The following is a 21,323-nucleotide window of genomic DNA, read 5'->3' as shown; positions in this document are numbered from 1 at the left end:
TACCAGGGCCGAGATCAAAACAAAAGTGTGATATTCTATATTTATTTCATGTAAAATTAGGACTGCTTTTATTTTATTGTTTTAGATTTGTATTTTTATCTTTTGGTATGATTTATTGTGTTCACTCCAAACATAGGAATGAATTAGGATAATTTTTTTGGTAGAGTTTCTGTGTATTCGTAAAAGCTTTTACACTCATCATTACTGCTGACTTGCGTGATAAACATGTGAAGCTCACCTAATGTCATTTTCCATTACTTTTTGCAAATTTTTATAGTTATTGAAAATTATAGGTGCAATTTCCATAAATTATTTTTATCATGTCAATCAAATTTTTTTAACAGTTACTTGTAAATGATTTATAAAATTTCTTTTAAATGTACCTTTTCTATTTTGTGAACAAATATAAATGGCATATACATATGTACATATACTTTATTGAACCAGTCTTCTCTGCATGCTTTTTTTTGCAACCAGTCAACCAGACTTATTTTATGTTTTTCAGCAAATTCAACCATTAACTGTTACATTGTATGTGTGTGAATCATGCTGTGTATTGTAGGTTGTCTTGATGTGCATGACTCTCTAGTGTATATTGCGTTGGTCTTGTTTACTGTTATGTGTGTTAGCTTAGATAACCAGTTGTCATCATGTTATTCTTCCACTGGTCTTCACTTAAATGATAAATTGTTATGTTTTTTTGTTGCAGACGAAATGGTAAAAAAAAAAATAATAAAAAAAATTTGTTACGAATACAGTATTGTGTTTTGGATTTTTTTTCCTGAAGACTTGGCTGTTTTATATAGTACACTGACACATGTACATGTACAACTGACATAAAACATAGAAAGTAAGCAAATACATTTTAACAAGGGATGTTTGTAAAACACATCCCCCCCCCTCCTTTTGAAACATCTGCGAATAAAATGAACAAACTACAAATGATTGAAATTTTTTAAAGTCCAAGGCACATAACTCTGTCAAAAAATGCTGAAATGTACCCAAAATTAAACTTGACCTAGATATTGTTATGGTTAACCTGTATACCAAATTTCATTTGAATATGAGCATCCTATGTGAAGAAAATGAACGGAAACTGTTGGTGGAGGGACCGACAGACAGCAGCAAAGCAATATGCCCTACCCTTCTTTGAAGGGGGGCATAAAAATGAATTTGGCTACTTTGTTTCATAATCAACCCAATAGACATCTGTATACACATAAATATTTATTCAAAGATCAGATTTCTTAATAAATACATGGAACAGAACACAACCATCATCGCTCTAGATGAAGAACAACTTTGGAATCTCAATTCACATCACCATATTAGTACAGTAAATGCACAATGCACTAGAAGTGTGCAGCAGTGTGATCATTACTTAGTAGTACACCATGAGCAGTCCAAGGGAAGTAACTCCACCACTGAACTGTATGAAAGCACTTGGTAGTACATGTACTGGAGACAACTACATATTGGACGGTTTGTGTAGCAGTTACGTTTGTCTGGCACTAGTAGAAAGCTCTACACTGTGTAAACCCAGTGTCCATTTTGTGAATAGTTTGGTCATCTCTGATCTAGCTGGGCTGAAAAAACATATTAAATAGTTCATTATACAGGGAAAGATAGCAGTAATATCAGGAAAAACATATCTAAAATGAAAGGAACTAGCTGGTGTTTACACAAGCCTTTGGTGTTTTCAAATAAAAAGATTTTGTAAACTTTGACAAATATACCGTACTCTTTTGTAGACATACCGTACTAGTATATTTCACATTGTCCACTGAAAGAAATGTCTTTACCTTTTCTAAGGATATTTTGCCTTGCTTTGATAAAGGCCATAATATCAGCATCTGCTTTTGGGTCCCCAGTCATTGGAATGTTATTTTTTCTAGAATATTAAAAGAAATATTAAATAGAACAGGTATTGGAAAAATTACAGCGATTCCTCAAAATAAATCGAAGGTGCAACGGACACATGACATAATGCTTTAACACATTATTTAGTTTTATCTTATATTCAGAAAACAATAGTATGAATGGCTGAAAAAGCCAGACACCACTCTGTAAAAAAAAAGACCACCTACTTTGTTCTGTATCCATTCATTGCAGCACTGTCTTCACCCCCACTACTGTGACCATTGTGGGTTGGGGGGAGGGGTCTCATGTTATTGAACCCGCTGGCTATACTACTGGCCACCTTCTGCCTGCGCCCAGATGATGGCCGCTGATGACCAAGATCTTTCTCTGAAGAGGATGAGGTTAGCTGTCCCCTCTCCGGATTCGCTGAGTTTGCTATGTATGTCCTCTCTGGATTAATGGAGTTTGTCATCACATAGGTTCCTTCTCTTCTGTTTTTGGGAGTGGGTGTTCTCCAGGCAGATCTTCCATGTGATGATGGAGGACCCTTGAATAAAATTTATACATCTGTATTGTATATCAGTCAGGTTACTATTTTCTATTAATCAAATACCATGTTTACTAGCATCAATCTCTACTACAATCAATTTGCTTTGGAATGGGTTGCTTCATTGGATGATGTCAAAATTGTGAATTTCAAAAGGAATATAGTGCTATCTTCAATCTATAGTATACATGTACAGTAACTCTCAAAGTACTTTATAAAGGGAAATATTTGCCCCATATTATTTTTGCCCCTTACGCCCTTGCTGTCATCAGGCGAATCGAATACTGTGTGAATTGTATCAGGACAGGGCTATCTTTTTTAATACGATTGTGTCTGGACGAATCTAAGACAGAGCAAAACCAAAACAGGTGTAGAGGAGCAAAAATAACACAGGGCGAAAGTAACCCTGTATACAGGACTACATCTTGTTTGTTAATGCTGAGACGTATGACTGTTTATCATTTTTCATAAAAAAAAAGTCAATAATACTGGTACATATATACAGCGATGTACCTGATTCAGAGTAGCCTGTTCTGCAAACCAAATTTCAAAATTTTTCATCAGCTTGACTTTGGATTTCTCCAGCAGGTGTTGTAAATGCTCTTTTTCTGTTTTGAGAGTTCGTAACCTTCCAAAGCTTTCTTTATATCTAAACAGGAAAACAATAAAATGAATTTAAAACTTCTTACCACTACTAATAATTCAAGAACAAAAGAGGATATCTGTTGAGTAGAAGTACCTTAATTTCTCCTCCTCCATTTCATCCCTGAGTTCTTGTTCAACTTCATCTATTTCTTGATTGTTACCATCATCGAGACCTGAATGAAACAAAAATAACAACATATTATCACCAAGGGGGATTACTTAAATGGGCAAAAGCAAACATTTTCTATAAAACACATCTAAAAATACTGAACCTCTTTTCAGCTTTCATGTCAAAGAAGTGTATTAATTCTTGATTTATTTAAATTTATTGACCTTGCATGGCTATGCAACTGCATTCTGTGTTGCTCAATTTGGCCCTTCACATGGTCTGTAATAAATCAGGAATAAAGATGTAAATCCAACACAATTATTAAATATTTACAAGGTGTTATAGAGTACATGTACTTATAACACCTCATATAATCATTTGTATCTTTATTTTCTTACATACTGTACCTATAACTTCAATTGATCAGTGTACATGTATAGCACACTGAGTTTTGAATACACATACTGATGCATAAAAATCAGGCCACCCACATGTACTGGTAATACGGGGGTCAGAACAAAATCTTCTGGGGAGATCTTGTTCTGGAAGCGACATTTGTAATGTGATAATGCTTGCACTGTGTGCCGTAGGTTCTTACTGATTCTCTGCCTGGACTTGTTGACTCCCTCCCCCAGGGATTTGGCCTCTGCATATCGCTGCTTCAGGTTGTGTTTGTTTTCCTCTATGGTGGGGTTGTTGTAGTAGTCCCTCCTGAAAATCTCGAAGGCCTCCTGTCTGCCCACCGACATGTCACCCACTGAAAGATTCAGTCACATTAAATCAATCCAAAAGCTTGGCAGTATACCTAACTTTGACATATATTTCCTGGTGTTTTTTTTTTAATGCCATTCTTCCTTCTTTTTCACATGCAGCAGAAATGAACATGTGAGAATTATTAGAGTTTAATTTAGGTACAAGTACCAGAAGTTAGTTTCTAAGAGAGGGTTGAAGTATTTGATCAATGAATTTACCTGACTTTAAATACATGTGCCAGTATTTAAGACATTCAACCTAGATTTGATTTCAGAATCAACAAAATTTTTCCATTTCCCTAATACAATCTAATAAACTAAAAACAGCAACTGAGTTCTTACAGATTGTTTGTTTGGCTTTTTCTTCACTCGTTGACAGCTTCTGTGACTTGTCTGGACTCAGTTGGTTCCTGCTGTTGGATCGACTGTTGGCCATGCTCGACTCGCTCGTTGAGGAAGACTGTCGAGGAAGCTGGCCGAAACTTTCCAACTCAGATATCGCATCCTGAGCTCGCTTCTTCTCCTTTTTCAACATGTTCACTAGAATGTCTGTTTTAGTGTTAAGGCTAATGCAATAAAATAGATGTGACATATTGATCTCAGTCCATGAAATGTAAGCTTGCTGTGAGACTGCCTCTTTCACTCCCCCCAGACATGATTGAGAACTTTTGCTGTTACATAAAATTTATCATTCCAGATTTTCTTTCCAGGCTTTTGAAAAAGTAATAAAATCTCATATTGAATTGCAAATAATATTCTCATGGTGATAGATGTGTTCCAACATACTTTTGTGACCGAGTAAAATTACCAAACATCAATACATCATAATGGCCTAAATCAGCCATTGATATGAGAGGATACTGATCTCATTGTCTCGCTGCTGCACCAGTTCCTTTAGTCGGTTGTTTTCTGTGTTGCTATAAGGTCCTGTGTCGGGAGGCTCTGGAGGGGGGCCAAAATTCTCTGACCGTGCACTCCTGGGGGTCCTCTCTACTTCCTTTACCTTTGGCTGGTCAAGGACAAATTTCTAAAAAGACATTGTGAAAAAACTAAGATACTGACCAATGTGTTATGAAATTTGATGTTGTCTCTCACATGCAGGTACACTTTACATGTGCCATGTTACAATGGATATCAAAACAAAATGTATTAATTTTTACTCCCAGTGTATAAACATTTTTAAACATTAAAATACATTTTACAAGATTGTAGAGCTGATACTAACTTTCAATATTGAAAAGCAGGCTTGTATTTTCCTCATATCAGCACCAATGGATAAAATAGCATCTGGATCAGTGTCTGTTAAATAGGCCGACACTGCCTCTCGACATCTGCAATGTATACCAAAAGTTCACATACCGGTACTTACAAAACAATTTGTTCAAAATACAGTTGTCAACTATTCTTTTTAGATCTGACAAAATCACAACACAAGTCACCAAAATGGTCACATTGGAGAACATGAAATATTGATTAAATGAATGAATAGGTTATGTACTGCATTCATTGTGATCATATTTGTCAAGTTTGTTTTTCAAATCATTGGTACATGTTTTAAATTTTGAATATGCATATCTGAAAAACTATGAAAAAGTTTAAGCATTATATGTAACTATCTAGCTTGCACAAAAACATCTTTCTGACATTTGTTTTCTGATGAGTATCAATAACAGTTTTGTTGTTTATTACCTGTTCAATAAAGTGCTCCATAAAAGGTACACGTGCATTACCTGTCTAGTTCCTCGTCTGTGAGGGCATCTGTCCTCTGTTCTCCTGTGGCCAGGGCCAGCTCTTCCTTCAGACTCTGGACTTCTCTCTTCAGTTTTTGTATCATTAACTTAGGATCAAGCTCCTCATTAACCATAACATCATTCTTAATCATTGCAACTCTTTGTGCAAAACGACAAGTGGATATAGATTCCTAAAATATTAGAAAAATGAACCATCAAATATCTTAACTTCATTTGAGTTTGAATACATTAACTGTAAAGATTACCGAAAAAAATATTTGTAATGTGTACTGAAATTAATTGCTTGTGAAATGTCAAAATATCTTATCACACTCTAACTCTCCATTGGAGAGTTATTGAGATACTTGTATTGAGAACTATGTTTTCTTTCTGCATATGAACTTACATCAATGTTGCGTTTTTCGATGGAACACGTAGCTATCATGGTGGTCATGCAGTTTCCTCCCAGACTGTCTCGTAACACGGAGGTCATCATGGAGTTTCTGTAAGGTATGTGCTGTCGATTCTTCTCCGCTAGTGACGTAATTACCTGACAATGGAAGTTAGAGTAACTTTGTGTCAGTGCTGGAGAGGGGAATAGTATAATACATGTAATTTCGATATTATAGTAAATGAAAATTCAACAAGAACGTAGAATGTACCTGTTCTAAGAAATGCAAAGAAAGGTTGATGTACTTGGCTTCTGTCAGTAAGACACCATTCACCCCAGTTTTGTGAACTCTCTCAGATCTGCAAATAAAATGAAATGAAATAAATATATACCCACAATGAATAGCTTAAAAACCTGAAAATGAACCCATGACTAGGCTTTAGAGTGGATGATAACTAGTTTGAATACCCTGCTAAATCCACCAAGTGGAGTTTGGATCTCCGTATTGTGGCTGATCCACTTTCTCGTGAGGTAACGTGGATTGTAAATATGCAGTGGGATCTGGTTGAGGCTTGGTTCATGGGAGTCTGTAAAAATAAAAATAGAAAAAGAACAAATGAGTTTTCCTCTGTTCTTCAGTCAAAATCCAAATAAAGTTAATTCTCAATCACTGTTAGAAATCTTTGAGATAAAGTGTGTGCAATGCATACTCTATGCTTGTTGTACTAACCTCAGCAATCATCCTGTTTGTGTCACCCAGAAACAGAAGATTGAGAGCTTCCTCCTCATTGGCTGCAGCATGGACGGACAGATTTTTCAAGTGAATGTTCTGGTCTGAGTCCTCCATTAATGCCACTTTCCTACATTGTGAGAAACATTTTGTTTTCAGAATGCAAAATTAGAGTGTTATGACAAAAAGAAATACATGTATTTTTATATCAAAAATTCATACATGTAAAAAAGATGACTTATTCCATTACATTATATGCCAACTGAGTCTTGCATTATAAATGCATGTATTTCAGAGTCTCTCTCTCTCTCTCTCTCTCTCTCTCTCTCTCTCTCTCTCTCTCTCTCTCAAAATAAAAATCATACTGATGCTGGCTTTAAAGAAATTGCAATAAAATAAAAGCATCATGAATACATGTTATTTAAACCTAAGCAAATTAAAAGGTGTGCATGAAAATAACGTACGGCAGATCCTCTAATTTGGCTGCCTCGTGTTTGGGGTCCAGCAGATCATAACCACTTTCATTATAAATTTCTAGGTATGAGACATGCAACGTGTATGTTCTCTCAGAGTCCTATAATCAATACAAAATAACAGAGCATAAATAATGTGCTTAAAATATTCGCTTTGCATGTGTACCTAACAATAAAAAAAAATTACAGAAAAGAAGATGACAAGGTATTGATAACTTGACATGCATTTCCATTCTATGAATTTAAGGTACCAATCAAAGCTTGTGCGATATCTTGCAAGCAAAATATATACAATTCAGTAAGATTTGAATTATTCAAATATACATCTTCTTTGAAATAAAAGAGGTGTTTCAGTTTTTAAAAAGAACTTTAAAAGAAACATAATGTACAGACATGTATCAATAAACTGACAGCATTACGAACCTGTTCAAACTGTTCATAGAGATAGGACCCATAAACTGACAGCATTACGAACCTGTTCAAACTGTTCATAGAGATAGGACCCATAAACTGTCAGCATTACGAACCTGTTCAAACTGTTCGTAGAGATAGGACAGGGTTCTGGGGATGATTCCTCGGTCACTGTATCGCTCCGCCCCACCAGTGATGGTGAAAGTCTTACCACTCCCAGTCTATAGAACAATGTTATACTTTTGTTATTCTCTTGCAGGGAGCATTTAGGGTTATGTATTAACATCAAACAATTCCATACAGCAATGGAAATTACTGATGTTTGTTGCAGTAGCATTGAAATGATAAATTATTTTTTTCTTAGATATAAAATAATGCACTAGATGATATTAACTGTCTATTAGGTAACTTTCATTTATAAGAATAGATCTACATGACATCAGAAGTAACATTAGTTTCAAACCTGTCCATAGGCAAAAATTGTTCCATTGTAGCCATCTAATATGCTGAAAAACATAATAACATTAAATTGAATGAATCTTATAATTTGAGGTCAAATCTTTCAAAACAGTTTTTGATACATGTGCAACTTATTTCAATAAGCATCTATAATAAGAGTTCTTTTAAACTTTCTTTTATACAATAACCAGAGATGCATGAACATGAGTGATATTAGAAAATTTAATTTTTTCATGTCAGGACCTGAAATTGAACTGCATGATGACTAAGAGTATGATTTTATTTATGGACTAAGAGAAAAATTTATTTATATAATCTTGTAGTATTATTCCCAGTCTTAAATAGGATTACCACCAATTTTCCTTTTTTGATGCTTTAACGTACAAGAACTGGCTGGATGTACATATATGTTAAAACAGTATGGTAAAGAAATACCTTATATCCGGGGTTTTTATTCGCGTGTCACAAAATTTGAGAAAATAGGGAAAATCTGATACATTTTTAATTTGCATCAGTTATTTTTTGTGATTTAAACAGTTTCTTATAGAAAATAAAACAGGTCTGGATATAATTTCTGTGTATTCAATTATTTGCAATTTAGAAGAGATCGTGAAAAAAGCAAAAATAGATCATCGCGAAAATTACTGGATATACGGTATACCAGTTACCATAAATACATCACCTTTTTGTCATCATTTCAATTGTATTACATTCAAATGATGACAGAAACAGAAAGTTTTATGCGCTACAAAATAATATTTTGGGTGAATGATCTGACTAAATTTTCAAAGCTAGGGAATTTATACGTACTTATTAGCCACAGGTTTAGCTACGTGTTCAAAAACATCATCTTGTTTGGCTTGCTGATCGAAGACTTTTTCAAATCTACAAATTGAAATAAAAGCATGAAATTACAAACTTTAATAATCATGGTCAAAATCATAATGTTCTAAATATACCTAATAACCCTTTATTCTCAGATGCTCTAATATTGGTTATATTGGCATAAATATCCACATTCTATATATTCCACATCTGTGCAAACCATGGTTTGGAGTCTGTCAATTGAGAGAACTGAGTGACTCCCCTGTGGGTTACAGACAATGTACAGTTCATTGAACAACTACATACCAATCCTCTTCGAAACACACATCACACATTTTCCTTTTTAGTACTTAGTAATAACATGATAGTATTGCCTGAACAAGAAGGTCAAAACACCTTCTATAGGAGTAAATATTCAATGATAAAAAAACAGGGTTAGACTTTATTTACAGCTCTTATTACTTTCTCAATATTTATGATTTTATGATAACAGTCATACATTTGAATCCCGGAACATTACATTTACTGGCACTAAATGCATAAAATAGCTGTTATGAAGAATTACAGGACACTTTTGTGTGTGTGTTTTTTTTTGGGGGGGGGGGGGGGGGGTCATACCTGAATTTGTAGTTTTCCTTTTTATTGTTTATGAACCCATCTTTCAAATCCCTTGGCACACTTAATGTCAAACGAGGAATCGATTCATCATCATCGTCAATATCATAAAGCTGAAACAAAAGATTAAAATCATATTTTTTTTTATCTCATTGAATCAGTGAATAGGCTAATGAATAAAACCAGTAATCACATCTCTTACCCCTACTCTGGATTTCGTCGGCTTCACACGAGCGTAGATTTTAATGGTTTGCTTTACCATGGTTAAGTTTAAGTTTCAGAGTCTACATATCATTCTGTGTTGATTGAAAAAGGTTGAAAATTCTCTGAGCGATGTGACAAGCAAGTTTCGTCGCCATTTATAAACAAAAGTGGAATCTACAAAAACTAAAATACAAAACTTATCCGTAGCATTCCGGATTTTCGATGTTTTACAGTAACTCAGAATATTCTCATTATATTGTGAAATATTTTAAACTTAATTTTTAATCGTAGAATGGAATGGTCATTCATTATTTATTTTCTAAGCTTAAATGATTAACGTTACGCAAAAGCAGTCATAGTTTAAGTATTTCTCAATATCTCTTTAAAAATTATATATAAAAGTTATTAAAGTAACAATCAAAATTTAAATTACTCTGATACTCATATCGGTTTTCAATTTAAAATTTGAAAATCAAACTTTATACTTTCCCGTTTTGTCGTGTTACATTTCTCTACCGGAAATAAACAAATTGTCTGCTCTTATGTTGGGTGGATTTTGTGATATTGACAAATGGTGGGAAACTCATGCAGAAGCAACCCACATGTTATTGTTTTTTAAATGTAACCGGAGTAATTTATCACAAAGCACAACCAAAAATGGCTCAGAATTGTCACACAAAGGTAAAATGAGTAAGTATTCTTTATTAATTCGCAACATGTGCAGGTGCTTATATTCATCAGCAGATTTTTTTCATTCAGAGAAAATTCAATAGCACGGGCCAGGGGACTAACATGAATTAATTTTTTATTCAAATGATGCTGCAAGTTAAAGAGGATAAAAGCAGAACTGGTTGTATTTCTTTCAATAAATGAATAATGATTTTTATTCTAGTCTTGAATCTTTATTTGACAATTTGGGATTAGCTACAGGTCATATCAAATTAATGCATTGGGATTTAAATTCAATAAAATATACCTTGTAATATATGTCTCTTCAATGTACATGCCAAATTTCCAATTCTTCAATATTACAAGAATCTTGGGTTATGAACTTCCATTGTGTCAACATGGAATAATGGAAGTCAACAGAAATCAATGGATTCCTGCTGTTAGTAATCCCAACTCTCTGTATGTGTTATGTGTCAAGGTATCGGAGTCTTCCATCTAATTTGAACATAATTTATGTTGAAATTTATTGATTTATCTCTTAATCATATGTTTGTCCCGAGGCAGCATGGCGTGTGAAAGCTGAGTGTGGTCAAGCACAAAGTTCCTTTCAGGCCCATTACACTGGGCCGGGTTATTGAGGAAATACACAGATACATTGGAGATACCGACTGGTACTGTATCTGGAGTAATAGGTCAACATGGCCCAGGGTCTCCGATCTTGTTAGCTGTGGGTACCTGTGGAGCTATCTTCTGATTGTTAATCTGGACATAATCTCTGTAATTATTGGCCATCTTATAATCTGCCGTGGACTACTGGATGATGATAATTCAGTATATTGCTTGATCCAGCTTTCAGGTTTGTTCTTTAATCTTATACATTTATATATGGTCTATTTTCAATTGATACTTGACGTGTTTAATTTATTTTCCAGATATTATTTTTTCTTTTGAGTAGATTGATTTTCAAATTGACATTAAAGGCTTTTAAAAATGGGAAGAAAAAAATTATATCCCTTTAATAAATGCATGAGAGGCTATGTAGCTAATGGAATATTGAATTTCACTGACTCTGCATTCTTTGTATTAAACAAAATCTGTGGGATTTATCCCAGGCAGCACATTTTAGAAAGGAAGAAAAATCAATATTTATTGACATCTTTGGAGATGGAATTATAAATAAGAACCCAAGTGCCCCTAGAAATAACAGACTAGACATTAACATCACAGATGTTGGTTTTTTTTATGGAGACAGTAGGGTGATCAATGGAGTCAATGCAAGGTTCATCAGTCATTAATAATTCATTGCAGGAAAATAATGTACTGCACAGGCATGCTGGTGGTATATAACATATTATTTCTTCCCACAGAGTGTTATCAAGAGAGTAAACTAAAAAATATGGTATATTAGAGTGCTTTACAACTTTGAACCTCCTCTGCTCCTGCATGCAGATGCAGAATTTGTCATTTTCGATGCTGCCAGTATTCTACGTACATCACGGTATATGACTTGTTATTAATTAAATAATACCAATTACATAACAAATTCCCCATCTGCAACTACCATGTTAAATCGTAATTGATGCTTTTCCACAATGGGGATGTCATTGTGTATATGTGAAACAGAGGGGGAGAATTAAGTACATGTATATACAATTGGGAGTGCTTGAGCATAAATCTAGATCCACTTGCATATCAGACCATTTTGTGCTGTACCAGTTGTAAGGTGTCTGGCTCTAATGCAACTGAATTCAATTTGAAACATACTGAGCAGGACTTAATAAACCATCTGTCATCTAAGGGTTGGGAATTGGAAACAGGTCTTGCTTTTTAATGAACCATCAGACCATTTTCTTGTTACAGCTAGATCTGATTAACAATCAGGGAGGACTCAACACTGGCTCTCATTCTAGGATTGTTTAAATATCCATTGATGTGTATATATATTGGTTCATGCTGATGTAAAAAAAAAAAACCATGTGTTACTTGAATCTCTCTCTCTCTCTCAATACTCTCTGCACCATCAGGTGTTTGAGGCAGCTACTTTGAAGGGATTTCCATCTGACTCGGTCAGCAGCTACCAGGTAATCAAAGTGCTATCTGACCATGGTCAGGCCACGATCTGCTCTTCTGACAGGTCTTTTAGGACTTCTCCCTTAATCCTCAGTCAGAAAATCCAAGATATTGATTGCATACTTTTTTTTATATGATGGACTGTGTAGTTTGCATGAAATATAGGAATTAAAGCAATTACTAGTGAAATGATAAGGAGAAAATGCATGCATGTATAAAATGTGCATGATGATTGCATTTGAAAAAAAAAACTTGGCATATATGTAAATATATTTGTCAGAAGTAGTAATTTAAACCATGCTTGAATACCTTCAAGATAAATGTTCTGACTTTTCAAAACTCTAAGGTGATATCTTTCATTATTAAGGATGTTAAAAAAAAATCTGTGCATTCAAATATTACAACAAAGACTTCCCTTTGAATACAATACAAGATTTCATTGAATGCCAACTCAAGACAGGTTTATAAATTTTTCTCTTGTTGAATAAGAGATATTATATGTATAGAATTGAAATCAAATGTAGTAGCTAAAGTTAACAATTTGTTTTCTTTGCTTTATTGATAGGAATGTGAAGTCCCAGCGGGTATTTTTCTTCCGTTCAAATTTTATTTTTCATTTAAGAGATACATAAATATACAGATGGCATGTCCCAAGGGATAGGTTATGCAAACATTTTGACATTTAAATACATGTATATTCAACCCCCAAAACACTTAGCTTAGGATCTTGTTTTAAAAAAACTCCATCTGAAAAAGTAAACACATGCATCGCTATCTGGTTCAAAGCAACACAATTGCCTCATCAAAGCCCATTAACTTCAAAAGGAGACTCGGAGGAATTAGGCCAGGTAGTTTATGTGTGTATATACCCCAGGATGTGTCTGGGTAGATAAATAACTTGTTTAATATTGTTTAATTTCCTGCTGCTTCGCCCTCGCTGAGCCAGTGTTTGTCCGAGGAAGAAGTGGTCTGTTTTGTAATTAATTCCTTGCTACCTTTAGCTTGACACCTGTCATCTACCTGGTGCGGATTGTTTTTTGTATTTGTTTGTTTTTTATCGGGAGCAGGGATCCAGCACAGTGACCAATTGACTGAGCTTTGCGTGTGTTCACAAATCGAAAATTCTTTTTCAGCTGTGAAGGGTATTGGGTTTCCTAGGCCTGTACTCCCAATTTCACAAACATAATGTAAATCATAATTATGGAATGGATCGGTTTTTACCGTTTTGATGGATCTAATTACTGGGTGATTAATTTCTGACATACTTGAGCTGGACTCGGTGACTTGTTATTGTCGAGTGCTTTGTTAGTGTTTTGTTTAGAGGTTCATAGAGATGCTGGTTCTTTTTTCTAAATTTTTTATCGATTGTTAAAATATTATTGTTCTCCAGTTTTTTGGGTTTTTTAAAAAATAAAATTCATTTTCTATTGAATGCATATGGTCTATTTTGCTTTGTATATTTGATGTAAAATTACTTTAAATTTTGTAATTTTAGAACAGGCACTAGGAGGTCCCCCCAAAAAAACCACAACTCATATGTCTAAATTTCTAAGAAGATGTTTACAATTATTTTTTATATATCTAGACATGCCATTCATAACATTTTGTTAGGGATGGGATAGAGCTGTATGAAAATAATAAAGTAGGTTAACCATGAAGGCAACTCAATGACAGTACCTTAGGAATGAGAACAAAAATCTGTAGGGGTTGATTATAGCCATTAGTGAAGCTTACACCAGATTATGAGGTTACCTGTCGTATATTTCCACCTAAGGATGAACATCAGAATTTGTGTATTGGATGATTGATTTATGGGGCCGCCCAATTAGGAGAAGGGTCATCACAGGTGTGATATTTACACCAGGTATTCAGAGGCCTCTGACCTCTATTACAGGTGCGCTCAACTGACGGCTCTGAATCAGCTGTAAAGAGAACTAGGTTGGGAGGATATTGCGTGGAGGGTCCTTATCACTTAGTGTGGTTTTTTATAGAGTTGGATTTTTCATGTGTCTTTTTTGGTGTTCTGAAAAGTTGCTAGAAATCTTTGGGAAATTAACATTGATGGTCATGTACTGAAATGTAAGTATGTATTGCTTGAGTTTATTACAGTATATAAATTATAAATCATGATTCATGTAGTCACAATTTCATGTTATCGTTCTGTATTTGCGAGTAATCTGACTTTCTCCTCTATAAATAACAGACTTTTATCAATTTCATATATATTTTGCACCAAATTGATCTTAAATTGAAAAACATTTTTGGTATAGATTTATTATTTAATATTATAAATTTCAAGTTCACGCCAAAATGATGCGAGACTACTGCTAGAATTCTAGATAAAATTACACATAGATCTATTACTCATGCCATATAGTGGCCGGGCTGTGTGCATACTTGACACGGCTTTACTGTGTAGTAGGTAATAAATCACCATGTTTTTTGGGGGGCGGTGGTGTTGCTCGTGGTGGACAGTGTGTTGTAACACTTGCCGACCCATTGATGGCTGTTTGATTGACAGCCAGATGTCTTGTAATTGTTTGTCCAGACAAGATTATTCTCGTGTTTATCTTCTCTTAAGTTTTGTCCTTTTTACCTACCATAAACTAGCTCTAGTTTATCCTGTCACCATAAAAATGCTACTGAGCTAAATGGTTCAACAGGGCTTTGAAAATTTTTAATAAAAGTAAACATTTAAAATACTATGTATAATCATGCACTTAAGGAAAGCTTTATAAAGTTACAAGGAAGAAAGTCCTAAGATTTACAGTTGCCAGGACTGAGGTAAAACGCACATGCAATTTTTCATTTTTTTCTTTTAAGAACATGTATTCCAAGTAATCTATTTTAATACGAATGTTTATTTTTAATCAAACTTTCATTTTAATACCACAAAAAAAAGGGTGACAAATGCAGTGTGGGTTTACATTAATTTTAATCTTCTTTGGTGGGAGAAGTAATTTTTCTTGTTTAAAGAAATAAAGCTTTACCACAACACAGGTCAATGGGGTATTTATTGCACTGAAGAAGTAATTCGTTAACTTTTTAAGATCTCAGATTTCTTGAAATTAATGTTTATAGCAGGGCTTATGTACAACCTGAGGCATATCTACTGAATGCAGCTGTTGTCATATTAAGTAACTGATGTAATAATTTGTGGATGATGCATCCAGGCAGTCACTTTAATCACGTTGAGAAAAAATAACTGTGAATACAAAGTACTTTGCCTCTTGAAAAAATATCATCTTACGTTTTTTTCTGCCAGTGAACATTACGACGTGACACACATGAAAAGAGTAGCCCTACAGTGCTTTGCCTGTGAGGGGAAGGAGGAAATAATAATTTGATCCTTCTCAAGTTTAAAATAATTAAATTTTGTTGAAAGCCATGGTATTGTAGATGTCTGTGGGCTAATTAATTTTAGCAGCAGTTAAGTATCAACCTCTTTAAACCCAGGATGTTACTGTAAATTTGTGTCAGTTCTTTACTGCAGACCCTTAACTTTTTTTTTATATCTCCAATCCCGAGTTTGCGGTGTTTTTATATATATTTCTAAGTGAGATAAAGGGGTATTCAAGTTAGAGGAAATCTTTTTTTAACAGCAATGTATATACGTAAAGGGGTTTATCAGATGGAGACCAAGGGCACAGTGACAAGCAAAGCAGAAAAACAGCTGATTCCCCGAGTCAGTGGCCCTCTGAACATGTAGATATAGGTGTATCTCTGGTGGGTGAAAAATTACTCAACTGATCAGGCAACCGTAGAAATACACAGGAAATTGTCAATTTGATGTACGTTTCACAAGATTCTTGCTCATTTTGGAAAAAACTGCTGATTGAATTGAATTTTTCATATTAGTGGCCAGAAAATTCATTTTTTGTACATATGGGCGAATATTGTTATTATATGTTTCTTCTTATTGTTTTATGCCTGAAGGATTTATTAACTAACGAACACGTGAAGCTAATATAAAAGTGCATTTGGATGTTGTAAATTTCTTGCAGGCTTACTCTCAATCACTTGAGGGGCATCATAACTGTATGAATGGTGTATAGATTTGATTAACATGTGATGGATGGTATGACGAGCTTTATAGAAAACTCCTGCACTCATAAAAAAATCGGGATCATAAAATAATGACCAATTGTTCTCAGGTGGTTTTCATAACGAGCGGATATTTTTTTTTTTTTTCTTATTTCTGACCACTGATAAACAAAAGATCTTAAGATTTTGATTCCTGCAGGTGGACTCTACATAAGTAAGTTTTATTTATCAATTAATCTAATTTTATCAGAGTTTTGGTTGATAACCTTTGTAGATGCTATCACGCTCTGTTGAAACGAGTGATGATATGAATAAGATAAGTAACTGGTGTTACAAGAGCCCATACTGTTTTATTAAGAACTTAAATAGATGCTCTCAGCTGATTCACAAGATTCAGGAAGTTTATTCTTGCTGGTTATAAATATACTAACAAGTTTACATATGGTGTTTATCTTTATGATTATGGAGTCTTTGAAGATGGTAGAGTATTTAAGTTGATACTACTCTGTTGAATACATGTAAAATTATGTTTTTTAATTTTCATTATAACTTTTTATATACCTTATGCCTATTAAATTGTGCCAGTAATTGTTACTTCCTAATCTCCTTAAATGATGAAGTGTTGGGTTTGTGGTCAAACTGCAGTGTAAGTTGAGGGATTGCTGACTCCAACATTTAACAATGGTATCAGTGAGAGCACCTTGTGTTAGGTTTTATCTTAAATACATTCAATCTTTTTCCTTTAGGAATGGACATTGCATATTGCTTTTATGCATAAAGATATTTCTCAGTAACAATTATCTGGGTACATCTAACTATATCAATAGTATCACTTGAGAATAGGAGATTTAACGGAATTATAAAACTTTTTTTTTCCTGTGTAATTTTGATAATGCATCATAAATGCATGATGCTTGTATAACTTTGTGGCCTAATTTTAGTCCGCGTGAGTTCTGAAGGCATGTAAAAAATGTAAATCGGTGTATAATATCTGTTTCAGCTAGTATATAAAAATATGATACATGGCAGGAAAAAAATCTTACGCCTGAATGTAATCGGACACTCCTTTATAAAAGAGTTTCCACCCGGTCCTAATCCTATTATTATGAGAAACTGTCCATGCATAACAGGCGAAAGTTTATTTTTTTTTAAAGTTGTGATTAAAGTTAATCTAGTGTGAAATTTATGGACATCGTATACACAGTAAACTGCTCATATTGTGGATTCTTGGCTGAAGAGAAAAAAATACATGATCATAGTGGGGAATGTTCTGTGTCAAATGGACAATGTTGTGATTGTGAACGAAGGAATTTCAAGAATATATACCCTGTCTTGTTGTCTAGCTGAGAACAGAGGGGTGTGTTCAACTTTTGTGGGGCTGATACATTGATATTCAGTGACTGAATGAAGGGTATAGAAGAACTGAAATGTTTCTGTCCAAGTGTGTAGTGTGATAAATGATACAGGGAACTTGAGTAACGAAGCGAGCAGGCAATGTGTTGTTCTGTTGCCCAGTTAAAGCTGGTGAAAAATAAATTGAAATTTTCTATAAAGTTAAAAAGCTGTTTATAAAACCACGTGTAAAGCATATTTCATTTATAAGTCCATCACCTTTGAATGCTTTTATAGGTAACAATTCAAAATTTAAAATAAACTCTGATTCTTTTTTTTTTATATATATAATCATTTGATAATATGATTATTTTATGTGGTACCTGTATTTGGAATTTTTTTGTGGGTGGTGGGGGGCAGGGATGTAATGTAAGTTGCTGCATGCACACAACATGCCGATGTACATATGCACCATGTAGTAGATAGAAAACAGAAGTCTGGAGCCTGTCCACTACATCTGTCTGTGAAATCAATGGCTCAATCTTTATTGTTTTAGCCATCTTTGCCTAACTGTCAGAACACAGACAAAACATTGTACAATATGCCGACTTTTATGTTTTGTCATTACGAGCTCTGCTAAATGGGGCCTTCTTTTGTATTGATTGTAGTTGGTTCCATGCTGTATTAGCCAGTGCTAGCCACAATGCCTGCACCGAAGAGTGTATGTTGGTGTTTTGGAGGGAGGCCGCCAGAAATAACCTATGGTATCGATGGGGAGACGCCTCTCAAGGCCATGGAAGTCGAGGTTCCTATGCCCACGGATGAAAAGGAGATTGATGAAAAGTTTGCAGAAATTGTGGTAATTGAATTTCCATGAAAGTACTGAATCTTGGTTAAAGAAAGAATCCAACAAACTCTTGAAGATACTATTGATTTCTTACATGCATCATTAAAACAGTCCTGTAAAAGATCAGCAGAAAACTAACACAGCAAGCAATTGGACAAATATTGATTTTACATGTAAAAATTTTACACATTATACTTGCAGTAAAGCCAGAGAGAGAGACAGAGAGAGAGAGAGAGAGAGAGAGAGAGAGAGAATGTGTTCATGACAATATACTATACATGTAGTTTTTTCCTCTTGCACATTTTCAGGAGGAACTGGATGTTGACAAACCACACAGGGATGCCCTGTTTAGTCTTCCACCTGAGAAAAAATGGCAGATATACTGCAGCAAAATCCAGGTACAGACCTGAGAGTGAAACTTCAATGAAGATGCATTTAATTTAAACAGAACACAATTAACTAACATTGTTCTCCAATTTGAATTTCAGATGGATGATAAATTGGAATACTAGTAATGTCATTATTTTCATGATTATTTACTTGTAGGACAGGGGAGAGCACTGGCCTGACTACTATATTGAGAAACTGAACAATCTATCTTCTGTAAGATTTTACTTTTATTTTTTTTTTTAGACATGTATGTAATCACATATTCATGATAAGATACATATCAATAAATCATAAATCTAATACACTGATGATGTAATTATATGCTTACAGAACCAAACATTATTTTTTAAACAAATTTTAAGGGGAATAACTCTTGAAACTGAGACTTTTCGATGAAAATGGTACATTTATCATTTAAAGGACTATAATACCCTGGTATCTTTTCAGGTATTTGTCAGTTACAATAATGAGGAGGAAGAACTGAGGACAAAGATGGTGGACAACTTAAAGACTGCTCTTAGAACACAGCCAATGAGGTTAGTTCATAATTATTTTAATTGATTTCTTAAAAATATGTTTTTGTAGGTTACTAGATAAACTTATCTTTTGTTCCACCAAGAAGATTGAAAACTCTCACAACTGTGTAGAATAACGCTTCATTAATTTGTCCTCTTTTGTATTGGATAGCTTTGTGACACGGTTCATTGAACAAGAGGGGCTGCAGAGCCTGCTGAAGTTTCTGGAGAACATGGACTACAAGACCTGTCAGAGTCCCATCCACACCTCCGTCATCGGCTGTCTCAAGGCCCTCATGAACAACTCGGTGAGATTCTGTACTGTAAAAGTGGAAAACATTATGGTGTCAGAAATTTCACAATGTTCACTTATAAGAATTTATGTGAACATAATTTTAAATTCAGTGCATGCCGTACGTTAATGAGCATCAACAAAAAAAAACGTTACCTACGAATTATTTTCCTGATTAAGATAAACTCTTAATTTAAGAGAACATATCAATATCAGTGATATCTTCAACAGAGGTAGTTTTATATTCTAAAATAAAACATAACCATATATTTTTTGTTCAAAACAGCAAGGCAGAGCTCATGTACTTGCTCATCCAAACTGCATCAACATAATTGCTCAAAGTCTCGCCACCGAAAATATCCGGACAAAGATAACAGTCCTGGAAATTCTGGGAGCCATTTGCCTGGTTCCCGGGGGCCACAGGAAGGTGTTGGAGTCCATGCTACACTACAAGAAGTTTGCTGCGGAGAGGACCAGATTTCAGGTTAGAATTTTTTACACCCCCCCCCCCCCCCCCCCCAATCCGTTACCCCTTATCAGAGAAAATTTTACCAAGAAATACAAATGAAAGAAAAACACTCTGGTTTCTGATAGAAATTTGTTATTTGATAGAAAAATGTTTGATTTGTTCAAAGAATGTATTATGGAAATGAGCACATATTTTATTGGTATGATTGACAGAGCTTGGTCAATGACCTTGACAGAAGTACTGGGATCTACAAGGAGGAGGTCCATCTCAAAACAGCCATCATGTTGTTCATCAATGCTGCTCTCAAATATGGACCCGGAAAGGTGAGTTCTTTTTACCTGTCACATGACAGATGTTAGTTACAATTGTTGGGGTGTAATTTGGGTAGGAGAGATAAAGTTTAAGAAATAGATATTTGGTTGTTTGATTTACTGTATACAATGTTATTTTTGCAGGAACATTTAGAGTTTCGGTTACACCTTCGCTATGAGTTTCTCATGCTGGGTATCCAACCTGTCATTGATAAACTGAGAAAGCAGCATGAAAATGCTACCCTTGACAGGTAAATATTTATACCGAACCTTAATTGTATTTTGATGGACTAAATTGCCTCACATTTGTTTAAGTATCTCATTTTGACTTACTTATATTTTTTTTTTTAGACATTTGGACTTCTTTGAGATGAAAAGGAATGAAGATGAGAGAGAACTTTCAAAGAAGTTTGAAAATGTAAGAAATCTGTTGTATGTTTTATGAAATTTTAAAAGCTTTGAACTTTTAAAAAAGGTATAATGCATCAAGCAGCATGAAATGTGACTGTAATACATGTTATTATCACAAATCACAAATAAATGAAATACTAAATAAATTTATCATCTGACAGTAAAAGATGGTGCCAATATCTATGATTTCATTAATTTTAAAACATTATTCATGACCCAAAT

At 34.3% G+C, this 21,323-nt stretch overlaps 2 protein-coding genes across 11 annotated transcripts in view; one reads left to right on the top strand and one right to left on the bottom strand.

Moving 5' to 3' along the window:
* Positions 1 to 21,323, top strand: part of LOC128176002 (disheveled-associated activator of morphogenesis 1-A-like) — a 137,166-nt gene that overhangs the window by 107,167 nt on the left and 8,676 nt on the right. The window contains exons 1-11 of one of the 9 annotated variants that reach the window (XM_052841961.1): positions 10,786 to 10,879; positions 10,985 to 11,276; positions 18,535 to 18,725; positions 19,022 to 19,111; positions 19,260 to 19,316; positions 19,551 to 19,639; positions 19,791 to 19,926; positions 20,197 to 20,394; positions 20,592 to 20,702; positions 20,835 to 20,941; positions 21,042 to 21,108. In XM_052841961.1, the coding sequence (XP_052697921.1) occupies positions 18,570 to 18,725; positions 19,022 to 19,111; positions 19,260 to 19,316; positions 19,551 to 19,639; positions 19,791 to 19,926; positions 20,197 to 20,394; positions 20,592 to 20,702; positions 20,835 to 20,941; positions 21,042 to 21,108 (1,011 nt within the window). In that variant the 5' untranslated portion in view covers positions 10,786 to 10,879; positions 10,985 to 11,276; positions 18,535 to 18,569. The other 8 variants (XM_052841959.1, XM_052841964.1, XM_052841965.1 and 5 more) reach the window with 8 other exon arrangements.
* LOC128176006 (kinesin-like protein KIF6) lies at positions 1,215 to 10,809 on the bottom strand. 2 transcript variants are annotated; one of them, XM_052841973.1, is made up of 21 exons: positions 9,750 to 9,934; positions 9,551 to 9,660; positions 8,918 to 8,992; positions 8,112 to 8,154; positions 7,765 to 7,869; positions 7,229 to 7,338; positions 6,765 to 6,894; positions 6,503 to 6,621; positions 6,306 to 6,393; positions 6,050 to 6,193; positions 5,644 to 5,834; positions 5,139 to 5,244; positions 4,775 to 4,940; positions 4,256 to 4,462; positions 3,760 to 3,918; positions 3,392 to 3,440; positions 3,147 to 3,227; positions 2,921 to 3,056; positions 2,088 to 2,407; positions 1,803 to 1,891; positions 1,215 to 1,586 (listed from the first exon to the last, which is right to left on the bottom strand). In XM_052841973.1, the coding sequence occupies exons 1-21, from the start codon at positions 9,807 to 9,809 to the stop codon at positions 1,567 to 1,569; spliced, it is 2,508 nt and encodes an 835-aa protein (XP_052697933.1). In that variant the 5' UTR covers positions 9,810 to 9,934; the 3' UTR covers positions 1,215 to 1,566. The 2 variants fall into 2 exon arrangements, 1 of the variants encoding a protein (XP_052697933.1); XR_008242742.1 differs by lacking the exons at positions 1,215 to 1,586; positions 1,803 to 1,891; positions 2,088 to 2,407 and adding an exon at positions 10,728 to 10,809 and having other exon boundaries at positions 2,987 to 3,056; positions 3,147 to 3,225; positions 3,386 to 3,440.

The sequence above is a fragment of the Crassostrea angulata genome, chromosome 3 (genome assembly GCF_025612915.1).
Source record: "Crassostrea angulata isolate pt1a10 chromosome 3, ASM2561291v2, whole genome shotgun sequence".
Lineage (NCBI taxonomy): Eukaryota > Metazoa > Mollusca > Bivalvia > Ostreida > Ostreidae > Magallana > Magallana angulata.
The sequence above is the reverse complement of the archived record's forward strand: the minus strand, read 5'-3'. Positions and strand labels throughout refer to the sequence as shown.

Excerpts from the sequence above, each read along its gene's own strand:
- LOC128176006 (XM_052841973.1), bottom strand. The coding sequence starts at position 9,809 with ATGGTAAAGCAAACCATTAAAATCTACGCTCGTGTGAAGCCGACGAAA. Across the intron at positions 6,895-7,228 it reads GCCAAATTAGAGGATCTGCC|GAAAGTGGCATTAATGGAGG; the intron begins GTACGTTATTTT and ends CTCACAATGTAG. Across the intron at positions 6,194-6,305 it reads CTTTGCATTTCTTAGAACAG|GTAATTACGTCACTAGCGGA; the intron begins GTACATTCTACG and ends TTCCATTGTCAG.